This window comes from Microtus pennsylvanicus, chromosome 8 (assembly GCF_037038515.1).
Source record: "Microtus pennsylvanicus isolate mMicPen1 chromosome 8, mMicPen1.hap1, whole genome shotgun sequence".
Taxonomy (NCBI): domain Eukaryota; kingdom Metazoa; phylum Chordata; class Mammalia; order Rodentia; family Cricetidae; genus Microtus; species Microtus pennsylvanicus.
The window spans coordinates 27,443,684-27,461,764 of record NC_134586.1 but is presented as its reverse complement, the minus strand read 5'-3'; the positions used below and the strand labels follow the sequence as shown (position 1 = coordinate 27,461,764).

At 37.4% G+C, this 18,081-nt stretch overlaps 1 protein-coding gene across 13 annotated transcripts in view; it reads right to left on the bottom strand.

The window, feature by feature from the left end:
* Window positions 1-18,081, bottom strand: part of Erc1 (ELKS/RAB6-interacting/CAST family member 1) — a 350,007-nt gene that overhangs the window by 212,313 nt on the left and 119,613 nt on the right. For all 13 annotated transcript variants that reach the window (XR_012911589.1, XR_012911591.1, XR_012911592.1 and 10 more), the window contains one exon: window positions 13,877-14,070. Coding sequence is in view for 9 of the 13 variants with exons in the window: in XM_075982955.1 (XP_075839070.1) it covers window positions 13,877-14,070 (194 nt within the window). In the remaining 4 variants the exon portion in view is untranslated. The remainder of the gene's footprint in view (window positions 1-13,876; window positions 14,071-18,081) is intronic.

Genomic DNA, 18,081 nt, shown 5'->3' with positions numbered 1-18,081 from the left:
TACTGGGAAATTTCCTGGCAAAGGGACAAAGTATAAAGATTTCCATAATAAACCTGAAAAGAACAGACACAATGGAAATTTTTTATGTTATTAGGTCCACATTATGTTGATATACCATCCTGGATAATATGGGCTTATAAATGATGGGTTTACAGCCCCGAGCACTCCATAATCTAGCAAGAAAATGAGACACTACATTTGTAACTTTTATATAGCAGGACTGATTAGTGGCCAGAGAGGCCAGAGACCTAGGCTGAACTGGAGAGATAACTGCATTATGGGAAAGCAATGAGTGCTTGTGGAAAGGAGTTCAACTGGCAAGAGTGTGAGAGATGCTAACTGATCTACAACCTGAGCAGGTGCTGGGCTTCATGAATGTGGTTAGACTGTTCACAACTTCTTCTCACTTTCTGATCCCAACTTCTGTTGTTTTGCTTTCCTTCCTAGGGTGCTGACAAGAGCTCTGATCTCTGTTCAATCAGTGTCCTAGAATCAGAAGATATGGAGTCTGCATTGATGATTGGAGTAATTCCTGTGCTGTACTCAATGGCGAGTGACAAATCTGGCTACTATACTGGGCGGAGACTGTGGTTAGGACTGATCTCAGTATACAGCATGGTGGTGTATATGGTGCGGCTGCCATGGTACCACCTCTACGATGACTTCAAATGCCATGAAAATATCGCCTACCCTTGTCTTACGGAATGTTTTGAACAGGTGTTTAGCATTCCCATTACAGAAATGTGGAGCTACTTCTACTTCCTCTTCATACTCTTGTTCTTCCTCATGGAATACTTAATGGCTCAGATTCGGCATAATTACACCAAGGTAAAGGTTAAGACCACGCAGCAACCTGAGAACTCAGGGGAAGTGGAGAAGGGCTCCATGGAGGCAATCAGGAAGCAGAGCCCCTCCCAGAAGATAGACTTCCTGAACTTCCACAAGGAGAAGAAGCTCTTATATCTGTATCTGCTCCACTTCCTCCTGCAGGTCAGCATCCAAACTGTGCTTCTATGCCTGCTAACATTCAAACACCTGCCTGTGATAAGCCAAAACAACTTTTATTGTAGCACCAATGACTGCCCTGGCCCCTATCATTGTCTCATCTGGGAAGTCTCTGAGAAGTGGCTGTCCATCTACACCCTCAGCACCTTTTCTATCATAATCATCCTCCTCGGCATAGGCTCCTTTGTATGTGGTATCTACCATCACTTGCTGAGGGCCCGTTCAGTTTCCAAGAGTTGGATTTCTTGACATTTATGAGGAACAACACTTTTCTTAAGTCTTTTCTACCCCATAACAGGTAGTTTTGGTTCCTCCAAATTTGTGGCGGGGGGGGGGGGGGTCCCTTGCAGACCTTCTTTGGATTTTGATTTGAAAACAATAAAAGTTTGCTGTTCTCCCTTTTCTGTTCTGAGGCCAGCCTGGGATAATCTAATTCTGGAAGCAAAACCAAATCAAACAATGTCTAACAATTGACTATCAGGAATTAGTACACAATAACTCATTCCCTTCACACTGTCACCTATAAGGTGATGTTCTCACCTTTACCTGAGGCCTAGAAAGACAGGTGGCTAGTGAAGAAAACCTACAGTCAGCAAGGGAAGTCAATTTTAAACTTAGGTCTCTCAGTGCCCTAATGTGCATTCCCCCGAAGTCATTCGCTGTGTGGCTGAGAAGCAGACCTTGTTTTTACTGTGAATTATACTAAAGAAAGGAGCAAGGAAAAAAAGTGAAGGCATTGTGCCAGGAGGTAGGGATGTACTTCTAAGGTCACAGCTGTATGTTCTTTCTGTCTAGTCAGAGACAAAAGATCTAGGAAGCTAAATCCTAGTAAGTGGTACATAAACTGAAAGTGACCATCGGGGAAAAGCCCCAAGGTACAGGGTAAACAGAGCATGTTGGACAAAACATCTCAACAATTTTCAAGTCATATTCCATAACACACAGGCTGGCTCTACAGGGTGACCAATTCATATTCAATAAAGGGGCAGATCTGGAGAGTGGACTCAGTGCTAGAACTTCAGGAGACCACAGAGCAAATAGGAGGGGAAGACTAGAAGCAGGAGAATGGCAACAAAGAGACATTGGGCATGAGCTGGTGTGAAAAGTCAGACATGTTGAAATGTCAACTTCACCCAAGGATTTGTAGAAGGCTATGCTATGTTGTACAAAGCTGTCCTGTGGTAATTTTCTAACAATGATGAATGTATTAACTCAGCATGCTGGGCTCTTAATGTGGGCCAAGTACTGGAGCATAGATAATGTTGATGACCCGAAGAAGCAAACATGAGAGCGGTGGTTCTCAACTTTCCTAATGCTGTGAACCTTTAGTACAGTTCCTCATGTTGTGGTGACCCACAACCATAAAACTGACTGAGAATCATATGTACATGATGAGAACCAGAAATTAAGTGATTTGATGAAACTGTTAAAAAATATTCACAGGTCAAGAAATTCAGACTACAAAAGACAGTGATATCTAGACTTGAAATCATTGAAGAACTTGTCAGAACTGATAAGTAAGGAGATGAGGCACAAACAAAAGACAAAAATCACAACTACCTCACAGACACAAAGATGACTTACCAAGAGTGTTAGCTACTTATCCTGTTACTATTTCTGAAAATCTAGCAAATAGTAAATACTCAAAAGGATATACAGAAAGCAAATGGGAAACTATATGTATAAAATATCTAAAAGATATTAAACAAGCAGTAGTATCTTACAACATGAATTCACCATATTGAGGCAATTGATAAAGACATGGGCTTCAAAAAATAAGGTTATGCCACATGATTAGATTCAATTATTAGTCTCAGCTGTATTAGAAGATGGTTCACAGCTACAGGGGAAGAGTTATTGGAGAGAGAAAGCTAAGGTCCTTGAACATCAAGGTAGAGTCAGTGGTTCCGAAGCTTCTCAAGATCAAATTATTAGGGAGGGACCTTACACTGACCCAGATAGTCAAGCTATATACAATGAACACATCTTGCCCCTATGCCATACAGCAGCCTCAAATGCTTAGGGCAAGATTCAAGAACATGAAAAAGAATTGAATCATGTCCTAAGATTATACAAGGCTCAAGAGAACCCTTTCTGACTTTTTGCAAAGATTAACTAAAACTAAACCATTAGGGGTAGCATATCCAGAAGTTAGCAAGTATTCACGGAATCTGGCTTTTGAACATGCTAATTTAGAATGCAAAAAGATACTTGGGCCCCTAAAGGTCAGATTAGCAACAATGAACTAATGGATCCTACACACAGCCAAGGTTGAGTCCTCGAACTATAACACTGAGGCTTGGGAAGGACAACTAATTTTCAAAGTTATGAAGAGACATCAAAATACTAAATGTTTAAATTGTGGTAAAATAGGCCATCTGAAAAGGGATTGTAGACAGGGCTTTTCTAGATATAATGTTTCTTCTGGGAATGACCCAAACAGAAGCCCATACTTCTTCTGGATTATGCAAAACATGCAGCAAAGGCTGACATTGGACCAATGAATGTAGATCAAAAGAGACAAACAAGGCAACCCATTACCATAGGGAAACTCCTTGGGAGGGCCTCACACAGACCCCCAGGTCAAAAGTGGTCCGGTCATTCCCAGTCACTGTAGAAAATACACCTTTTCAGGAAAATTAGAAAATTCAATGCCTGTTAAAAACAACAACAACAACAACAACAAAACCATGCTGCTCTGGATGACAGACAAACCATGGATGATAAATCAAAAATTCTAATACAAAAATAGAAAACTCATATTTTGAAAGACTTCTATAAATGACAAAAGACCAAAGCAGAGCGTATGAATAAATAACACTATAATAGAAGGATTATTAGGCACAGATGCAGATGTGACTATTGTTACTCAAGAATCTTGGCATCCGAATTGGCCACTTTAGGAGGTAGATATTCAATTCCTAATAATTGGAACCCAATCTCAGGTAAAGCAATGCACAAGATGAGTTGAATGTATAGGGCAAGAAGGACTGAGAGGAAGGCTGAGGCAATATGTGACTAATATAGCAGTGAATCTAGGGGGTCATGATATGTTACAACAATGGGATATCCAGATTAACATTCCCACAGTCTCAGAAATGGAACATATACCAACTCATGTTTCTGGGAAGGATATAAGGTATTACAACAAAAAAAAAAGTCACCAACCACTCAGGTTCTATAAAAACAACTGGCAAACCCTCAGAGGACCTTTATGGGTTAAGCAATGGTGTTTAATGACAGAGAAATTGCAGGCTTTAGAGCAGTTGGTACAGGAGCAACTAGATGCTAAGCATATTGAAGAATCAACCAGCCCTTGGAATTCTCCTCTATTATTGTTTTAAAAAAAAATCTGAAAAATGGAGAATGGTAACAGATCTAAGAACTATAAATAAAGGTTATATAGCCAAAGGGCTCTCTACAGTCTAGAATTCCTCTGCTTTTTCTATTGCCTAAAAGATGGCCTCTTATAGTTATTGATTTAAAAGAGTGTTTCTTCAGTATATCTGTACAAGAAAAAGAGAAAAATTTGTCTGCACAGTGCCTCCTTATAATGACTCTCAGCCTGCTTAAAGATTTATGTGTGGAAGGATCTCCCACACAGAATGTAAAGTAACCAATATTTTGCAAGTCACCAATTGAAAATGATACATAAACAATTTCCTAAATCTATAGTTTACCATTATATGAACAATATTTTACTATCTGATTTAAACATAGATACCTTAGAAAGAATGTTTGAAGAAGTAAAGAAAGTTTTGCCTTGTTGGGGATTAAAGATTGCTCCTGAAAAATTACAAAGAAGAAATTCTATCAATAATTTAGGTTATAAAATAGGTTTACAGAAAATTATACCACAAAATAGTGCAAATTAGGAGAGTTCAATTGCAGACTCTTAATGAATTTTCCAAAGATTGCTAGGAGACATTTCCGATCTACAGTCCACTATTGGGACAAAACCTGATGAGCTGATTAATTTAAACTAAGCCTAAGATGATGAAAAGGACTTAAATAGCCACAGGGAATTATCAGCTAAAGCTGAGAAAGAATTCATTTTGACTGAAGAGAAATTACAGAAAGTACATGTGGATCCAAATCTTAACATCAGTCTGATCATATTACCTTCAAAACAATCCCCTACAGGAATTTTAATGCAAAAGGAAGATATTATCTTAGAATGATCTTTTAACTACATAAACTGAGTAAAAAATTAAAAACCTTTATGAAAAAGCTCTCTGAGATTATAAAAGGTAAACTGAGACTTAGTCAATTAACAAAAATAGACCTTGCAGAAATTGTAGCACAATTCACTAATGATGAAATTAACAAATTATGGGAAGAAAGGGAACCCTGGCAAAGAGCTTTTAGTAATTTCTTGGGAGAGATAAACAATAACTATTCCAAAAGCAGAGAAATCATTTATAAAGAGAACTAATTGGATTCTTCCTCGTATGGTACACACCAATAACTGGAGCCCCTATACTCTATACTGATGCAAATAAATCAGGAAATAAAGGTTACAAATCAGAAAATTTAAGTAAAGTGAAACAAAGCCCTTATAATGAAACAAAGGCAGAATTAAATAGTATTCTCATAGTACTAAGGGATTTTAAAGAAGCTCTTAACATAGTTACTGATTTGCAATATGCAGAAAGAATAGTTTTGCATATTGAAACTGCTGAATTTATACGAGATGATGTAAAATTGAAAATGGGCTGAAGGCCTCCGAATTTCATTTAAAACGTCATGTCAATAGCAAAGGTTAAAAAAAATGACTTTTCCATCACATGGCAACAAACCAAGGAGATTATAAGATGTTCTACTTGTTTTTTATACAACCAAATACTACTACCTGCAGGAAGTAACCCAAAGAGTACTCAAAACAATGAAATCTGGAAGTTTGATATGTTGCATTTTGTAGGATTTGGAAAACTAAAATATATACACTATACCATTGATGCCTATTCAGTATCAATGACAACTGCTTTGAGTTAGAAAAAGACTGATTCAGTAATCACACATTTGATGTGGGAGTGTCATATATCAATCTGTTGGTTTCATTGGTTAAGCAATAAAGAAACTGCGTGGCTGGCCCTCATAGGTTAAAACATAGGTGGGAGGAGTAAACAGAACAGAATGCTGGGAGGAAGAGGAAATGAGCTCAGACTCGAGAGCTCTCCTCTCGGGGGCAGATGCCTCAGAGAGACGCCATAGCTCAGCTCGTGGGGGCACACGCGATGAAGCTCCGACCCAGGATGGACGTAGGCTAGAATCTTTCCCGGTAAGCGCACCTTGGGGTGCTACACACAGGTGATTAGAAATGGGCTAAATTAATATGTGAGAATTAGCCTAGAAGAGGCTAGATAGAAATGGGCCAAGCAGTGTTTAAATAAATACAATTTGTGTGTTGTTATTTCGGGCATAAGCTAGCAGGTGGCCGGGGTGCTGGGGACGCAGCCCCGCTGCTCCTATTACTACACACATTTATTACAAGTTATGGCCATCAGGGGTATACCTGTAAAAATAAAGACAGACAATGTTCCAGCATGTGCCTCTAAGACAATGAAGCAGGATTTTTGTTTTTTGCTTATTATAATACAAAGTATATTACAGGTGTACCACAAAATCCTATAGGTCAGACACTTATAGAAAGATCAAACTGAACTATAAAGGATATGTTAAATAAGCAGAAAGGAATGAGAAAGACCCTCCAGAAATAGACTGCATAATGCTTTATTAACCTTGAATTTTCTTAATGCTAATGATAAAGGAATAACAGCTGCAGAGAGACACTGAATAATAGAAAAAAACTTCTGAATTAAATCAGCCGGTGTACTTCAAGGATGTGTTGACCTCAGAATGGAAATCAGGAGATGTGCTACACTGGGGAAGGGGTTTCACTTTTGTTACCACAGGAGAAGAAAAGCTATGGACATCATCAAAAGTAATCAAGATTTGGTCTGAAAAGGAGAAACCTCTTGATAAGGAGAAATGACAGTTCATCCACAGAGGTGACACTCCTACAAGCTGTAAGGAAACAAGGGTTGGGTTCTGTTCTTGTCTTTGCAGGAAAACAGAAAATATTTATCTTTGAGAAGTCAAGAGACCTTGGACATCTAGATGCCTAAAGAAGAAAAGATAACTATTCAGAAAGAATCAGCAAGCAAAGAAAAATCTGACTTATGATACCAATATTCTTTGCAGGGTAAAATCTCACTCCCTAAACATGCATATCTCCTTACTTCTCAGTATAATGGTAGGCCCAACTCACTTAAAAATCAAAGCTGGCTTTGGAGTTGGACAGTGGCTCTCCTTTTATAAACCTTTTTTTTTTTTTCGAGACAAGGTTTCTCTGTGGTTTTGGAGCCTGTCCTGGAACTAGCTCTTGTAGACCAGGCTGGTCTCAAACTCACAGAGATCCGCCTGCCTCTGCCTCCCGAGTGCTGGGATTAAAGGCGTGCGCCACCACCACCCAGCTTCCTTCTCTAAATCTAAGCATGTTGTTAAAAGAAAAATTCAGAGTTTCTCTATCATATCAAGAGAGTCACCTGGTACGGAATAGAAGATAAAAATCTAGGGACTGAGATTATCAAGACTCTGCTTTCAAAAATTCTATTTCTCCCCTACCTATTTTTGCCTCTATGGTACCTTTCTTTGAATACATATCTATCAAAATTCAAACTTTCCATTTTGATATGAATAATGTTTAAATTTTGCACAACAAACAATAGATTTTCCTACAGTAACCTCCAAAGTCTCCAGGACAAAGATGGGGCCCCACAACAATTCCACCTAGTTTATATGGTGCCATTCAGCTAATATCACCACTTAAAGATCAGTTTGGGATTATAAACTGCTCAGAATAATTTCAGAGTAGCTAGTTAGGATGATCCAGCCTAACAGACTACTCTAGCCAGGACCTGAGACAAGCACTGAACTTTCCCATTAGGCACAGACTAGACAAAAAAATGATACAGCTGTTGTTCCTCTCCCAGGACTTGACAAATAATGCAATTTTTTTTCCTTTCAGGATGCCCTAAAGATACCATCACCCCCAGACAGCAGTAAGTAAATTTAAGAATACAACACCCACATTCCTAAGAGGTAGGGTGGGGTGGTTTGGGTCATTCAATGGACTATGGATATTTGTCACTGCTTTTAGAGGGGCTAGTTTCAAGTCATTATTGGTAATGATCAGGGAAAAAAAATCAAACAAAGGAAATTAGATTCAAGGTTCTTGTTTTGAAATGAAAAAAAAAGGAGGCTATAGATATAATAGGATAAAAGGGTAGATTACTGAATCTATTCTGAAAAAAATGGAGAATATAGATATAAGATAAAAAGGTAGATTATTGAATCTACTTTTCAAAAACAACAACTGATTTTAAATATTTTTACATTGGATTAGACTTTTGAATATTGTATACAAATTTTGCATATTGATATAAATTTGAGATTAATTTTGCTAGAACATACTGTACATATATTTCAACTCTTGTTCAAGGTATTGTACCAATATAACTCATTTAACAATGTAATACAAATCTCTAGTCCTTGAGAATTATTATTACCAACTGTTTAGGATAATAAAAAATACAGGGTTAGTAATTATCCATGTATTATAATAGAACTTGTAGTCACAATAGTCACAATTTTCAAGGTCAAACGATATATTTTAGATAGATCATCTTCAAACACTTCAGAGATCTACAGAATATGGCATTTAAGATGTTTTAGTAACATAGGTTCTTTTTTCTTTTATGACACTGAGACATGTTTGTTCCTGACAGCACCAATCTCCTGCAGAGAAGATACTGGACACTGAAGAGACTCCACATGGGATTTACTTTCTTTGTGGCAAAAGCTAGCTGCTGGACAAGAAAATGTTCCTGCTTCAACTGCTCAAAGTATGCTGTCCTAATTTGACAAGCAGGACACAGAAGAAAGTGACTGCCAGACATTTTCAAGACAAGGAGGAACAGCCCTTCAGAATACCCAGCTTCACAGCAAAGTCCATCAGATATGCTAGGCCTGTAGGCCAAAGATACATGTCCCAATGAGGAACTTTGGGTGGCTATCCAGACAGCCAGCTATTTCTGTCATTTTTCACATTTTTTGGAAGTTGCTAGTTTGCACTTTCTGCTTACTCATTTAATATTATTTCCATATTGGGTCTCTGAGGGAGTTGAAGATTATATAGCTATAGTTATAGTTTACCAGATGCAGAAAGCAAGTTATGATAGAAAGTTTTAGCTACACTGGCTGGACAGCAAGCGCCACTCTCAGTAACCTTTCTGTCTCCATCTCCACAGTGCTAGAGTTCTAGGTACCCAAATGGCTACACCTGATTTTTTTTTCCTTACTGGGATTATGCTCAGGTCCTCAACCTTACTCACTGAGCCATCTCCTCGGCCCCAATAGAAGCAATTAAAACAGTACTGATATTATTTATTATTCCAAAGTGGTTGAGTAGAGAAAACCCCAATTACAGAATGACACCATATGGTTTCTACTTCTAGGCATTTCAGTTCTAATTTTTGATAGGTTTATTGTTTTTGTTTGGTGGTTAGTCATTTGGAGTTTTGTTTGTTTAGGAGGTCTTTGGAGACTATGTTTTTTATGTAGCCCAGACAGGCCTAGAACTCTCTCATTCTTCTTGTCTCAGCTAGTACTAGGTTTATAAGCATGTGTCATCATGTCCTATTATCATGCTTAAACAAGATAAAAAAACAACAACAAAAAAGACACACACTTTATATTTGTTCAAATTGTTTGTTTCTACTGGGGGGGTGATCTGGATAGAACATTACAACATAATTTGTGATGAGATGTTGCGGGCCATGATAAAATTATAACAGTTGACAACTGACAATTATAAAACCAATCCACCAGATGATCAACTAATCTGATGGAGGAAATTCATAGGCAAGGCTTATGAATACATACAGACCACTCTTGTCTTTAGATTCACATGTGCAAAGACAGTTATAGTATCTTTCCAATATTTACACTATAATATGTAATCTCATGTGATATGTATATGCAATCTCATGATTACATCTCAATCTTATGGGCAAATATATCTGTGGATGGTCAGGAAGATGACTCCTCATTAATCTGTATAATTTTGATATACAGAAAACATACTAGGCTATGCTTCATAACTAGATCTATTGTCCTATCAGAGCTGTAAGGCACTTAAAAGGCTGCTTTGTTCCTTTTACTCAGACTAATACAAGAAAATAACAATTTCTCCTAAGTCTAAGACAAATTGCACACAATTAGCTCATTTTACCTCAGAGCAAGTTCAAACTAGACTAAAGGTTTTTAAAAATAGATCACAAGTTTAAAAACTTCACAGTTTGGCACGAGGTCAGACTTGCAGGTGTCTAACCAAGGTAAAAAACCAGCCTTAAAAAGTCCTGTCAATTCTTCACTTGTCAAGTCTGGCTGATAAAAGACCTATGTCTCAAAGCATGTCTCACTGGGCACTGTGCCCCCACTCTCTAGTCACAGTCTCACTCCAGAAAGCTTGAAACTTTGCATTGCCATGAGAAAAGGCTCAGCCCTTATTACCTACCCAAAGGAATGTACTTTTGAACAATGGGATGTAACTCTTGTAATTTTTTATTATTGCTTCAAACCTCCTGAAAAACAGTGTATTTAAGCTAGGTAAACATAGCTGGGAAAAGAATTGAAACATAAAATTAGAATGAGATGCAGAATTACAGAATTGGAACTAAAGAATTAGAATTAAGAAATTATAGACAATTAGGACAAGAGAATTAGAATGAAAGGAAAATGACCCTCAGATAATGTGTGAAGTTATTATATAAATCTTTCAGTCCTTACTCCTGAGAACCATTCTGAGAATCAGTTACTCTGGGTAGTGGTCAAGGAGCCAGACTTCCAGACCACTAAAATAAATATCAATCTTAACTGGCTTAAATAATAGGAAAGGATATTGTCTAGATATGGGAGCTTCAGAAATAGTTTCTTTGGCTTCCAAGTTCTGTCTATAGTTTTCTTTTCTCTTTTATTAGTTTTATTTCACTTTGTTTCCTTAAAATAATATATTTTGTAATATTTATAACAATCAGTTGAGATAAAGTAGGAGTTTGCTTAGATGCAGTAATGAGTCCTTCCCTCATCTTTTAATGTCAGAAAGCTCCTAGACAAGGAATCGAGAATATGGTGTGTGTTCTGGACTCCATAAAGTTCAAGAGGAGTCTCAGTATTTTACTAGAGAAAAGATAGCTAGCTCGTGGCCTTCCAAGCTTTCATAATTCCTCTCTTTTTGCAAGAAATAATAAGTTAAATACTTCTTTCAACTCTTTTCATGTGGATTTCAGAGTACCTGTACTGGTTCTTCTGAGAGATGCTTTTCTTGACTTTGCCACCCTCAGGATGTCAGTTTCACCTTAGGGTGAGACAAGGTAGCCACAGCAGTTCTATGCATCTTGCTCAGACATACGACTATCCAAGAGAAAGAGGAGACCACCTTTCTTCTTGCTAGTCTTTCTCCACAGGAAAAAGATTTCCCAGAGCTTCCTGTTCTTTCTCTCAAATCATTGATGCATTACATGCTGATGCATACTTAGTTACCAGAAACAAATACACTAATTTACTAAACAAATCGGGACCATTTCCAGGAGCAGCAATATTGGAACATACACAAGACTGGTGAGATATTAGAAGAAAAGTTAATTTCAACTAACATAGAGCTGTAAACAAAATATAACATAAGGCACAGACAACAAAGCTCCTAGGTATTACAAACTTATAAGTATTTAGTGACTGAAAAGGCAGGCAAAACCAATCCTTCTGAAATCTGAAAAAAATTCCATCTAATTCCTATCATTTCTTTTCTCTATAATTAAACTCCAGAAAAAGCTTATTCATTTTGAATCTACATGAAAATTCATGCCAAGTGTAGAAAATAAAATTTCAGTTATAGGACCTGGTTTCCTTAGGAATGTGGTTATTGTTTCCATATGTGATGCAAGCTAGAGTTATCTGGAAAGAGGGAACCTCGAATGAAGAATTACCTCCATCAGATCAGCATGTAGACGTGCCTGTGTGACAATTTCTTGATTAATAATGGATATGCAAGACTTCAGCACACTATGAGCCAGTGCCAACCCCACACAGGTGGTCCTGGGTTGTATAAAAATGGAAACTGGATGAGCCACTGTAAGCAGTATTCCTCCATGATCGCTTCTTTGATTTCTGCCTCCAGGTTCCTGCTTTAGTGTCAGCACTGGCTTCCCTCAAAGATGAACTGAACCATGTAAATACAGAGATAAGTATGTACGCACAAACCTGCTGTGGAAGGGAAAATGTTCAAAGATCAAGATGAACAAAACTGCACACAATCTATATTCTTGGAAGCTCTAGTAATTTTGAAATCTAGATTTAAAGAATTTCATTGAAGGTGCTGGAGTGATGGCTCAGTGGTTAAAAAGAATGGTTGCTCTTCCAGAAGACCCAGGTTAGATTCCCGGCACCCACATGATGGCTCAAAATGATTTGTAACTCCAGTTTCAGGGGATCCAATGACCTCTTCTAACCTCCAAGGGCACCAGGCATGCATGTGGTATACAGACATATGTGTAGATAAAACACTCATACAAACAAAAATGAACAAATAAATAATCAAAAACCATAGAATATGCAGAGAGTTAATATCAAACTAAAGAGATGTATAGGCAAGAATGAGATCCTATTATCTGCATTTTTGGTTCACTGAAGGAATCAATGTCTATGGATATAGAATACAAAAAATAGTAACTTAAATGGAAAATATCAAGACTACTACTAACTCTCAAAATTTAAATCTTAGTGAACAATTTAAAGATGATCTCTGATACTTTCTAGCTTTGAAGAAAATGAAAATAAATTATTCCTAAAAACAAGTTTCTAAAGATGTATGTGAATTGTGACTTCATCTGGTCACTGTCAATCTTTAGGGGTGTCCAGAAGAATATGGTGACTTTGAACTTCTACTGGAAAAGGTGTTTATGCGTATTGTGAGATTATATTAAATAGACCATTGAAATGAAGATGGTAATAATAGACTATACACTTGATCTTCAATATAAAAGACGAAATATACTCCAATACAGTTATCTTTCAAATAAAACCCACTGTGAAGATTTCAAACTTTGAACCTGATAGGAATCACCTATGAGTCTCTTACGTTATCACCATAATGCCCCTCCTAATTCTCAGGAGTGAACTGATACAATAATTTGCTTTCCAGCACTCTAAATTATTCATTCTATAAACCCCCAGTCCAAAAGAGCAACAGTTCAGAAGCAGAGCTCTAAGCCTAGGGTAAAATACCAACTTCTTAGACATGAGGATCATTCACTCATTATACAGAACAATGATAAAACCAAGGATCTCATTGCACTCTCTTGAATAGCTAGGAGAAAAAGCCCTTAATCAATGAATATCTTCTCTTGTCGGTGATGTTCAAGTAATAGTTTCTCACTTTTTCTCTTTTATGTCATCTTTTTGGCACTGTAACAAAAAATGTACACTGACTTATTTTTTTTTTTAATTTTTTTCGAGACAGGGTTTCTCTGTAGCTTTGGTGCCTGTCCCGGAACTAGCTCTTGTAGACCAGGCTGGCCTCGAACTCACAGAGATCCGCCTGCCTCTGCCTCCCGAGTGCTGGGATTAAAGGCGTGCTCCACCACTGCCCGGCTTGTACACTGACTTAGAAAAAGTTAATAAAGTAGTAAAAAGCACTGAATAACCTAATCCAGAGGTAGATAATATTGAAAACAGCATCTCATGAAAAGTTGTAAAAACACATTTTAATTTTTCTGCCCCAGTGATTCCCACTTAGCTTTCTTTCTCTTACCTTTCTAACTCAGCTATCTTCTTATCTTTGTCATTCTTCTCATTTTCCACTTCTTTCAAGATTTCCAAGAGGCGATCAACTTCAGTCTGGGCCTTGCTAGATTCATCTTTGTACCTGGTAATCTCTCTCTCCAATTGCTGTATTCGGTCATTCATCTCTGGACTGGCTCTGGCTTCCAGTGTTGCTTCATGTGCCTACCCAAAAATTAAATTAAAAAATTAAAAATTTTAAAGTCTAGCCAATACAGGTACAGTGGCAGTAAGCAAACCATGCCCAAAGAATGAGTTAAATTTCAATGTAAATAGTGTTAATGGCTAATCTTCAATTTCTAAAGCTTTTCTCTAATTAAGGATTACATGGGGAAAAGATTAATAATTAATGGGTAGGAATTATTTTAGTTTACAAATGGATTTCTTATTTAAAAAAACTATTTCATCTTGGAACACTTATTATGAGGTCAAAATTCATCATAACCCAACTGACGCTTTGATTGAGATTAATGAAAACTATATTGGAGGACTATAAATTCTGATCTTTGTATTCTTACATCAATGCTGAGACTCATTTCTTTAGGCCTAACCTAATTTCCTTCTCCTATATGTGGCTTTGCCAAATGTATGACTCATATGGCCTACAGCTACAAACAAATGCTTTGCAAATGAAACTGGGTTAAGAAAATAGCTACTCTGAGCTGGGCATAATCCCAGCACTTGGGAAGCAGAGGCAGGTGGATCTCTGTGAGATCCAGGACAGCCTAGACTACATAGTGAGTTCTAGAAAAGCCAGAATTACACAGTGAGTCTTGGAAACAACCAAGAAAGAGGGAGGGAGGAAAGGAAGGAAGAAAGGAGGGAGGGAGGGAGGAAGAAAGAACAGTTTCTCTCAAGTATATTTCGCTAAAATTCAGAATTTTACAAGATAGCCTGGGATTGACAAATGAAGTTAGAAAGCAAGGCCCACTCTAAAAACTAAGAAAAAGTATATTCTGTTGTAAAAGACATCTAATAAAGTCAATATATTTTAAAGTACTGCAAATTACAAAATTACAAATTAGTTTTCAAATTACTCATTGTATTAATGTTCTTATTATTTTAACAGAATAGCCGAGAAAAGAAATTTAAGGGAAGACAGGATTGTTTGGGCTCATGGTTTAAGGGTATAGACTATCAAGGAGAAGGAGTAGCTGCTGGGGCTCCATCCATGGTTGTAGGAGCTGGAAGTGCACGGCATGATCTGTGGCATGCTGGGGACAGAGGGGAAGCAGAGAGCTCAATTACAAGTAGAACCTGGCTAAGACCTAAAAACCTAAGGGTTTCAGTGACCTACTTCTGCCATCCAGACTTCACGTCTAAAAGGTTCTGTAACTGCCAAAACAGTACCACCAACTGAGGACCAAGTTTCAAAAGATTCTCAGCAAACCAAAATATTCCTTCTCACTAATTTCTAAAGCCATGTGTATACAATGAATGTACTTAATAAGAAGATAAAGACTAAGACATCACATTTTTTATCCAATAAGTAGAAAATATATTACATCTTCAAAATATTTCAAAAATAGTAGAGGAAAATAAATTCTTCAGAAAATATTTTAGGAAAACATGACACAAAGTAGCATAAGTAAATGAGAAAAGTTTGTGTAAATTAAGTTAAATCTTTCATGAAAGTATTATCTATATTTTCAGAGTGAATATGTCATCAAGTTCATTTGTTTAAGGTTCCATTCCCAGCAGGGGGGATTTTAATCTCTTCAACACCTACTAACCTAACCTTTAAGTTACTTAGGAAACAACTACGCCAGCTTGAAGAATAAATAGACACCATTGTTTTTCAACTCTCTGAATTAGCTCTTCTCATACGGTTTTGCCAGAGTTGAATGAGGTGGGGTACTCCTGCTGGTCATTCTCGCATGGACAGGAGGGCTATGGAGACTGTTTTACTACAGTGTGGCCAACAGCAGGGGGGACAGGAGCTGTTTCACAGAATGCTCACTGTAGGTGAGGTGTAAATAAAGAGCAGGAATGAATAAAGACACCCCACTATCCACACATACACAAAAGAGATAACAGGAAAGAGGAAACAGAAAGAGGTTGGGATGGGGCAACAAAAGACAATAAACAAGTATCAACAACAGCTTATAATCAATGCCATGGAGATAAATCTTGTTACATTTAATTCTAACTATTGTTTATGCTATAAATACTACTGGCCTGGCGTTCACACATGCTAGGTTATGGTCACTGGTTAGTTAAATACTACTTCCATAGAAGGGGTCCTCTATACCCTAGACTCTGTGATTTGCTAAACTTTGCTGGGTATGTGTCTATTTTCGCTAACAGAGACTATTAATTCACTGAAGACAGTGGATAGTTCTATATTGTCTACCACCACATCCTCAGCACCCACTCTGTTAACTGACACAGGCCAGAAAAACGCTTAAACAAATGAAATTGTATAACGTATTCAGGATAACTTCTATTTGCTTTAAAACAGCCAAGAGGTATGTAAGATAACTCAGCAGTTAAGAGCTCTTGCTGCTCTTCCAGGGAACCCAATACCCATCTTTTGGCTCCTATAAGCACCCACATCCACATGTACTAACACACATTAAAAACAATAATAAATCTTTTAAAAAAGTTTTTAATCATGTGCATGTGTGCCTGTTAGTGCATGTGAATGCAGGTGCCGATGGAGGCCAGTGGTATTGGATCCCCTGGAACTGCAATTACAGGTAGCTGGGAGCTGCCTAGTGTGGGTGTTGGGAATCAAACCTAGGTCCACTAAAAGCGCAATACATGCTCTTAACCACTGAGCTATCTCTCCAACCCTAATAATAAACCTTTAAAATATATTTTAAAGTAAAATAAAATAAACCAGTCCACAAGAGTGAAGGCAGGAAAAGAAGAATGACTGGGGACGAGGAGGAAAATGACCAGTAGCTAAATAGAAGTTCAAGGTTAAATATAACTCAGGAGTCAATGATCCAGAATAAAGAATCACTGAGAAGAAAGTCAATCTGCTACAAGGATGTAAAAAGTAAAAAAAAAAAAAAAATCAACCCTTTCTTAATATCATAATAAATTTTATATCAGAGACACTTATATCTAAACTCTGTTGAGATCATTTATACTTTTTTTGTTGTTTGTTTGTTTGTTTCTCAAGACAGGATTTCTCTGTCATAACTGTGCTGGAACTAGCTCTGTAGACCAGGCTGGCCTCGAACACACTGAGATCCGCCTGCCTCTGCCTCCCAAGTGCTGGGATTAAAAGCATGCACCAATACTGCCTGGCCATTTACACTTTAAAATGAAATTTCAAGAAATATTAAATCACCTTAAAGACTTTTACAACTTTATAAAACTAATATAAACTCAAAAAGAAATTTGCCAAGTCAGTGTTACAAACGTTTATTTAAAACAGTTTTACATCTGAGCATGGTAGCATATATTCTAGCACTTGAGAAGCTAGAGGTGGAACTTTGTGAGTTTCAATCCAGCCTGATCTACATAGCAAATTGCAGGACAATGAGCTATATAGTAGGAATACATGTCAAAAATAAATGAATTAATTAATTAACTTGGCAAATAGAGTAAAATATTTAATTCAAGATATAAACCTCAAGCATGGAAGCATGCGTCTATAAATCCCAACACTCTGAAGGTACAGGTACAAAAACAAGTTACTGACAAGCAAAAGATATAGAGACCCTCCCTGTCTCAATAAATAAAACAACAAAAGAAATAAACACACACACAAAAAAACTGTGAACAGAAGAGAAATCATCCCTTCATGATAAAAACTTTCTTGATAGACTATGCATGGGAAGCACCTACCTCAACGTAGTAAGAGCTATGTATGACAAATGTAAACATGATCCTACATGCAGAGGAACTCAAAACATTCTCACTAAAATCAGGAATAAGACAAGGGTATCTGTGTTACAATTCAACATAGTACTTAGTCCTACACATAGCAAAAAGACAAATGAAAGAAATAACCGAAACTGAGCTGGAAGTGACCTCTTCGCTAGCCAACTTTCTGTTTTGTGGTGTGTGTGTGTGTGTGTGTGTGTGTGTGTGTGTGTGTGTGTCTGTGTGTGGTTTTTCGAGACAGGGTTTCTCTGTAGCTTTGAAGGCTGTTCTGGAACTAGTTCTTGTAGACCAGGCTGGCTTTGAACTCACAGAGATCCGCCTGCCTCTGCCTCCCGA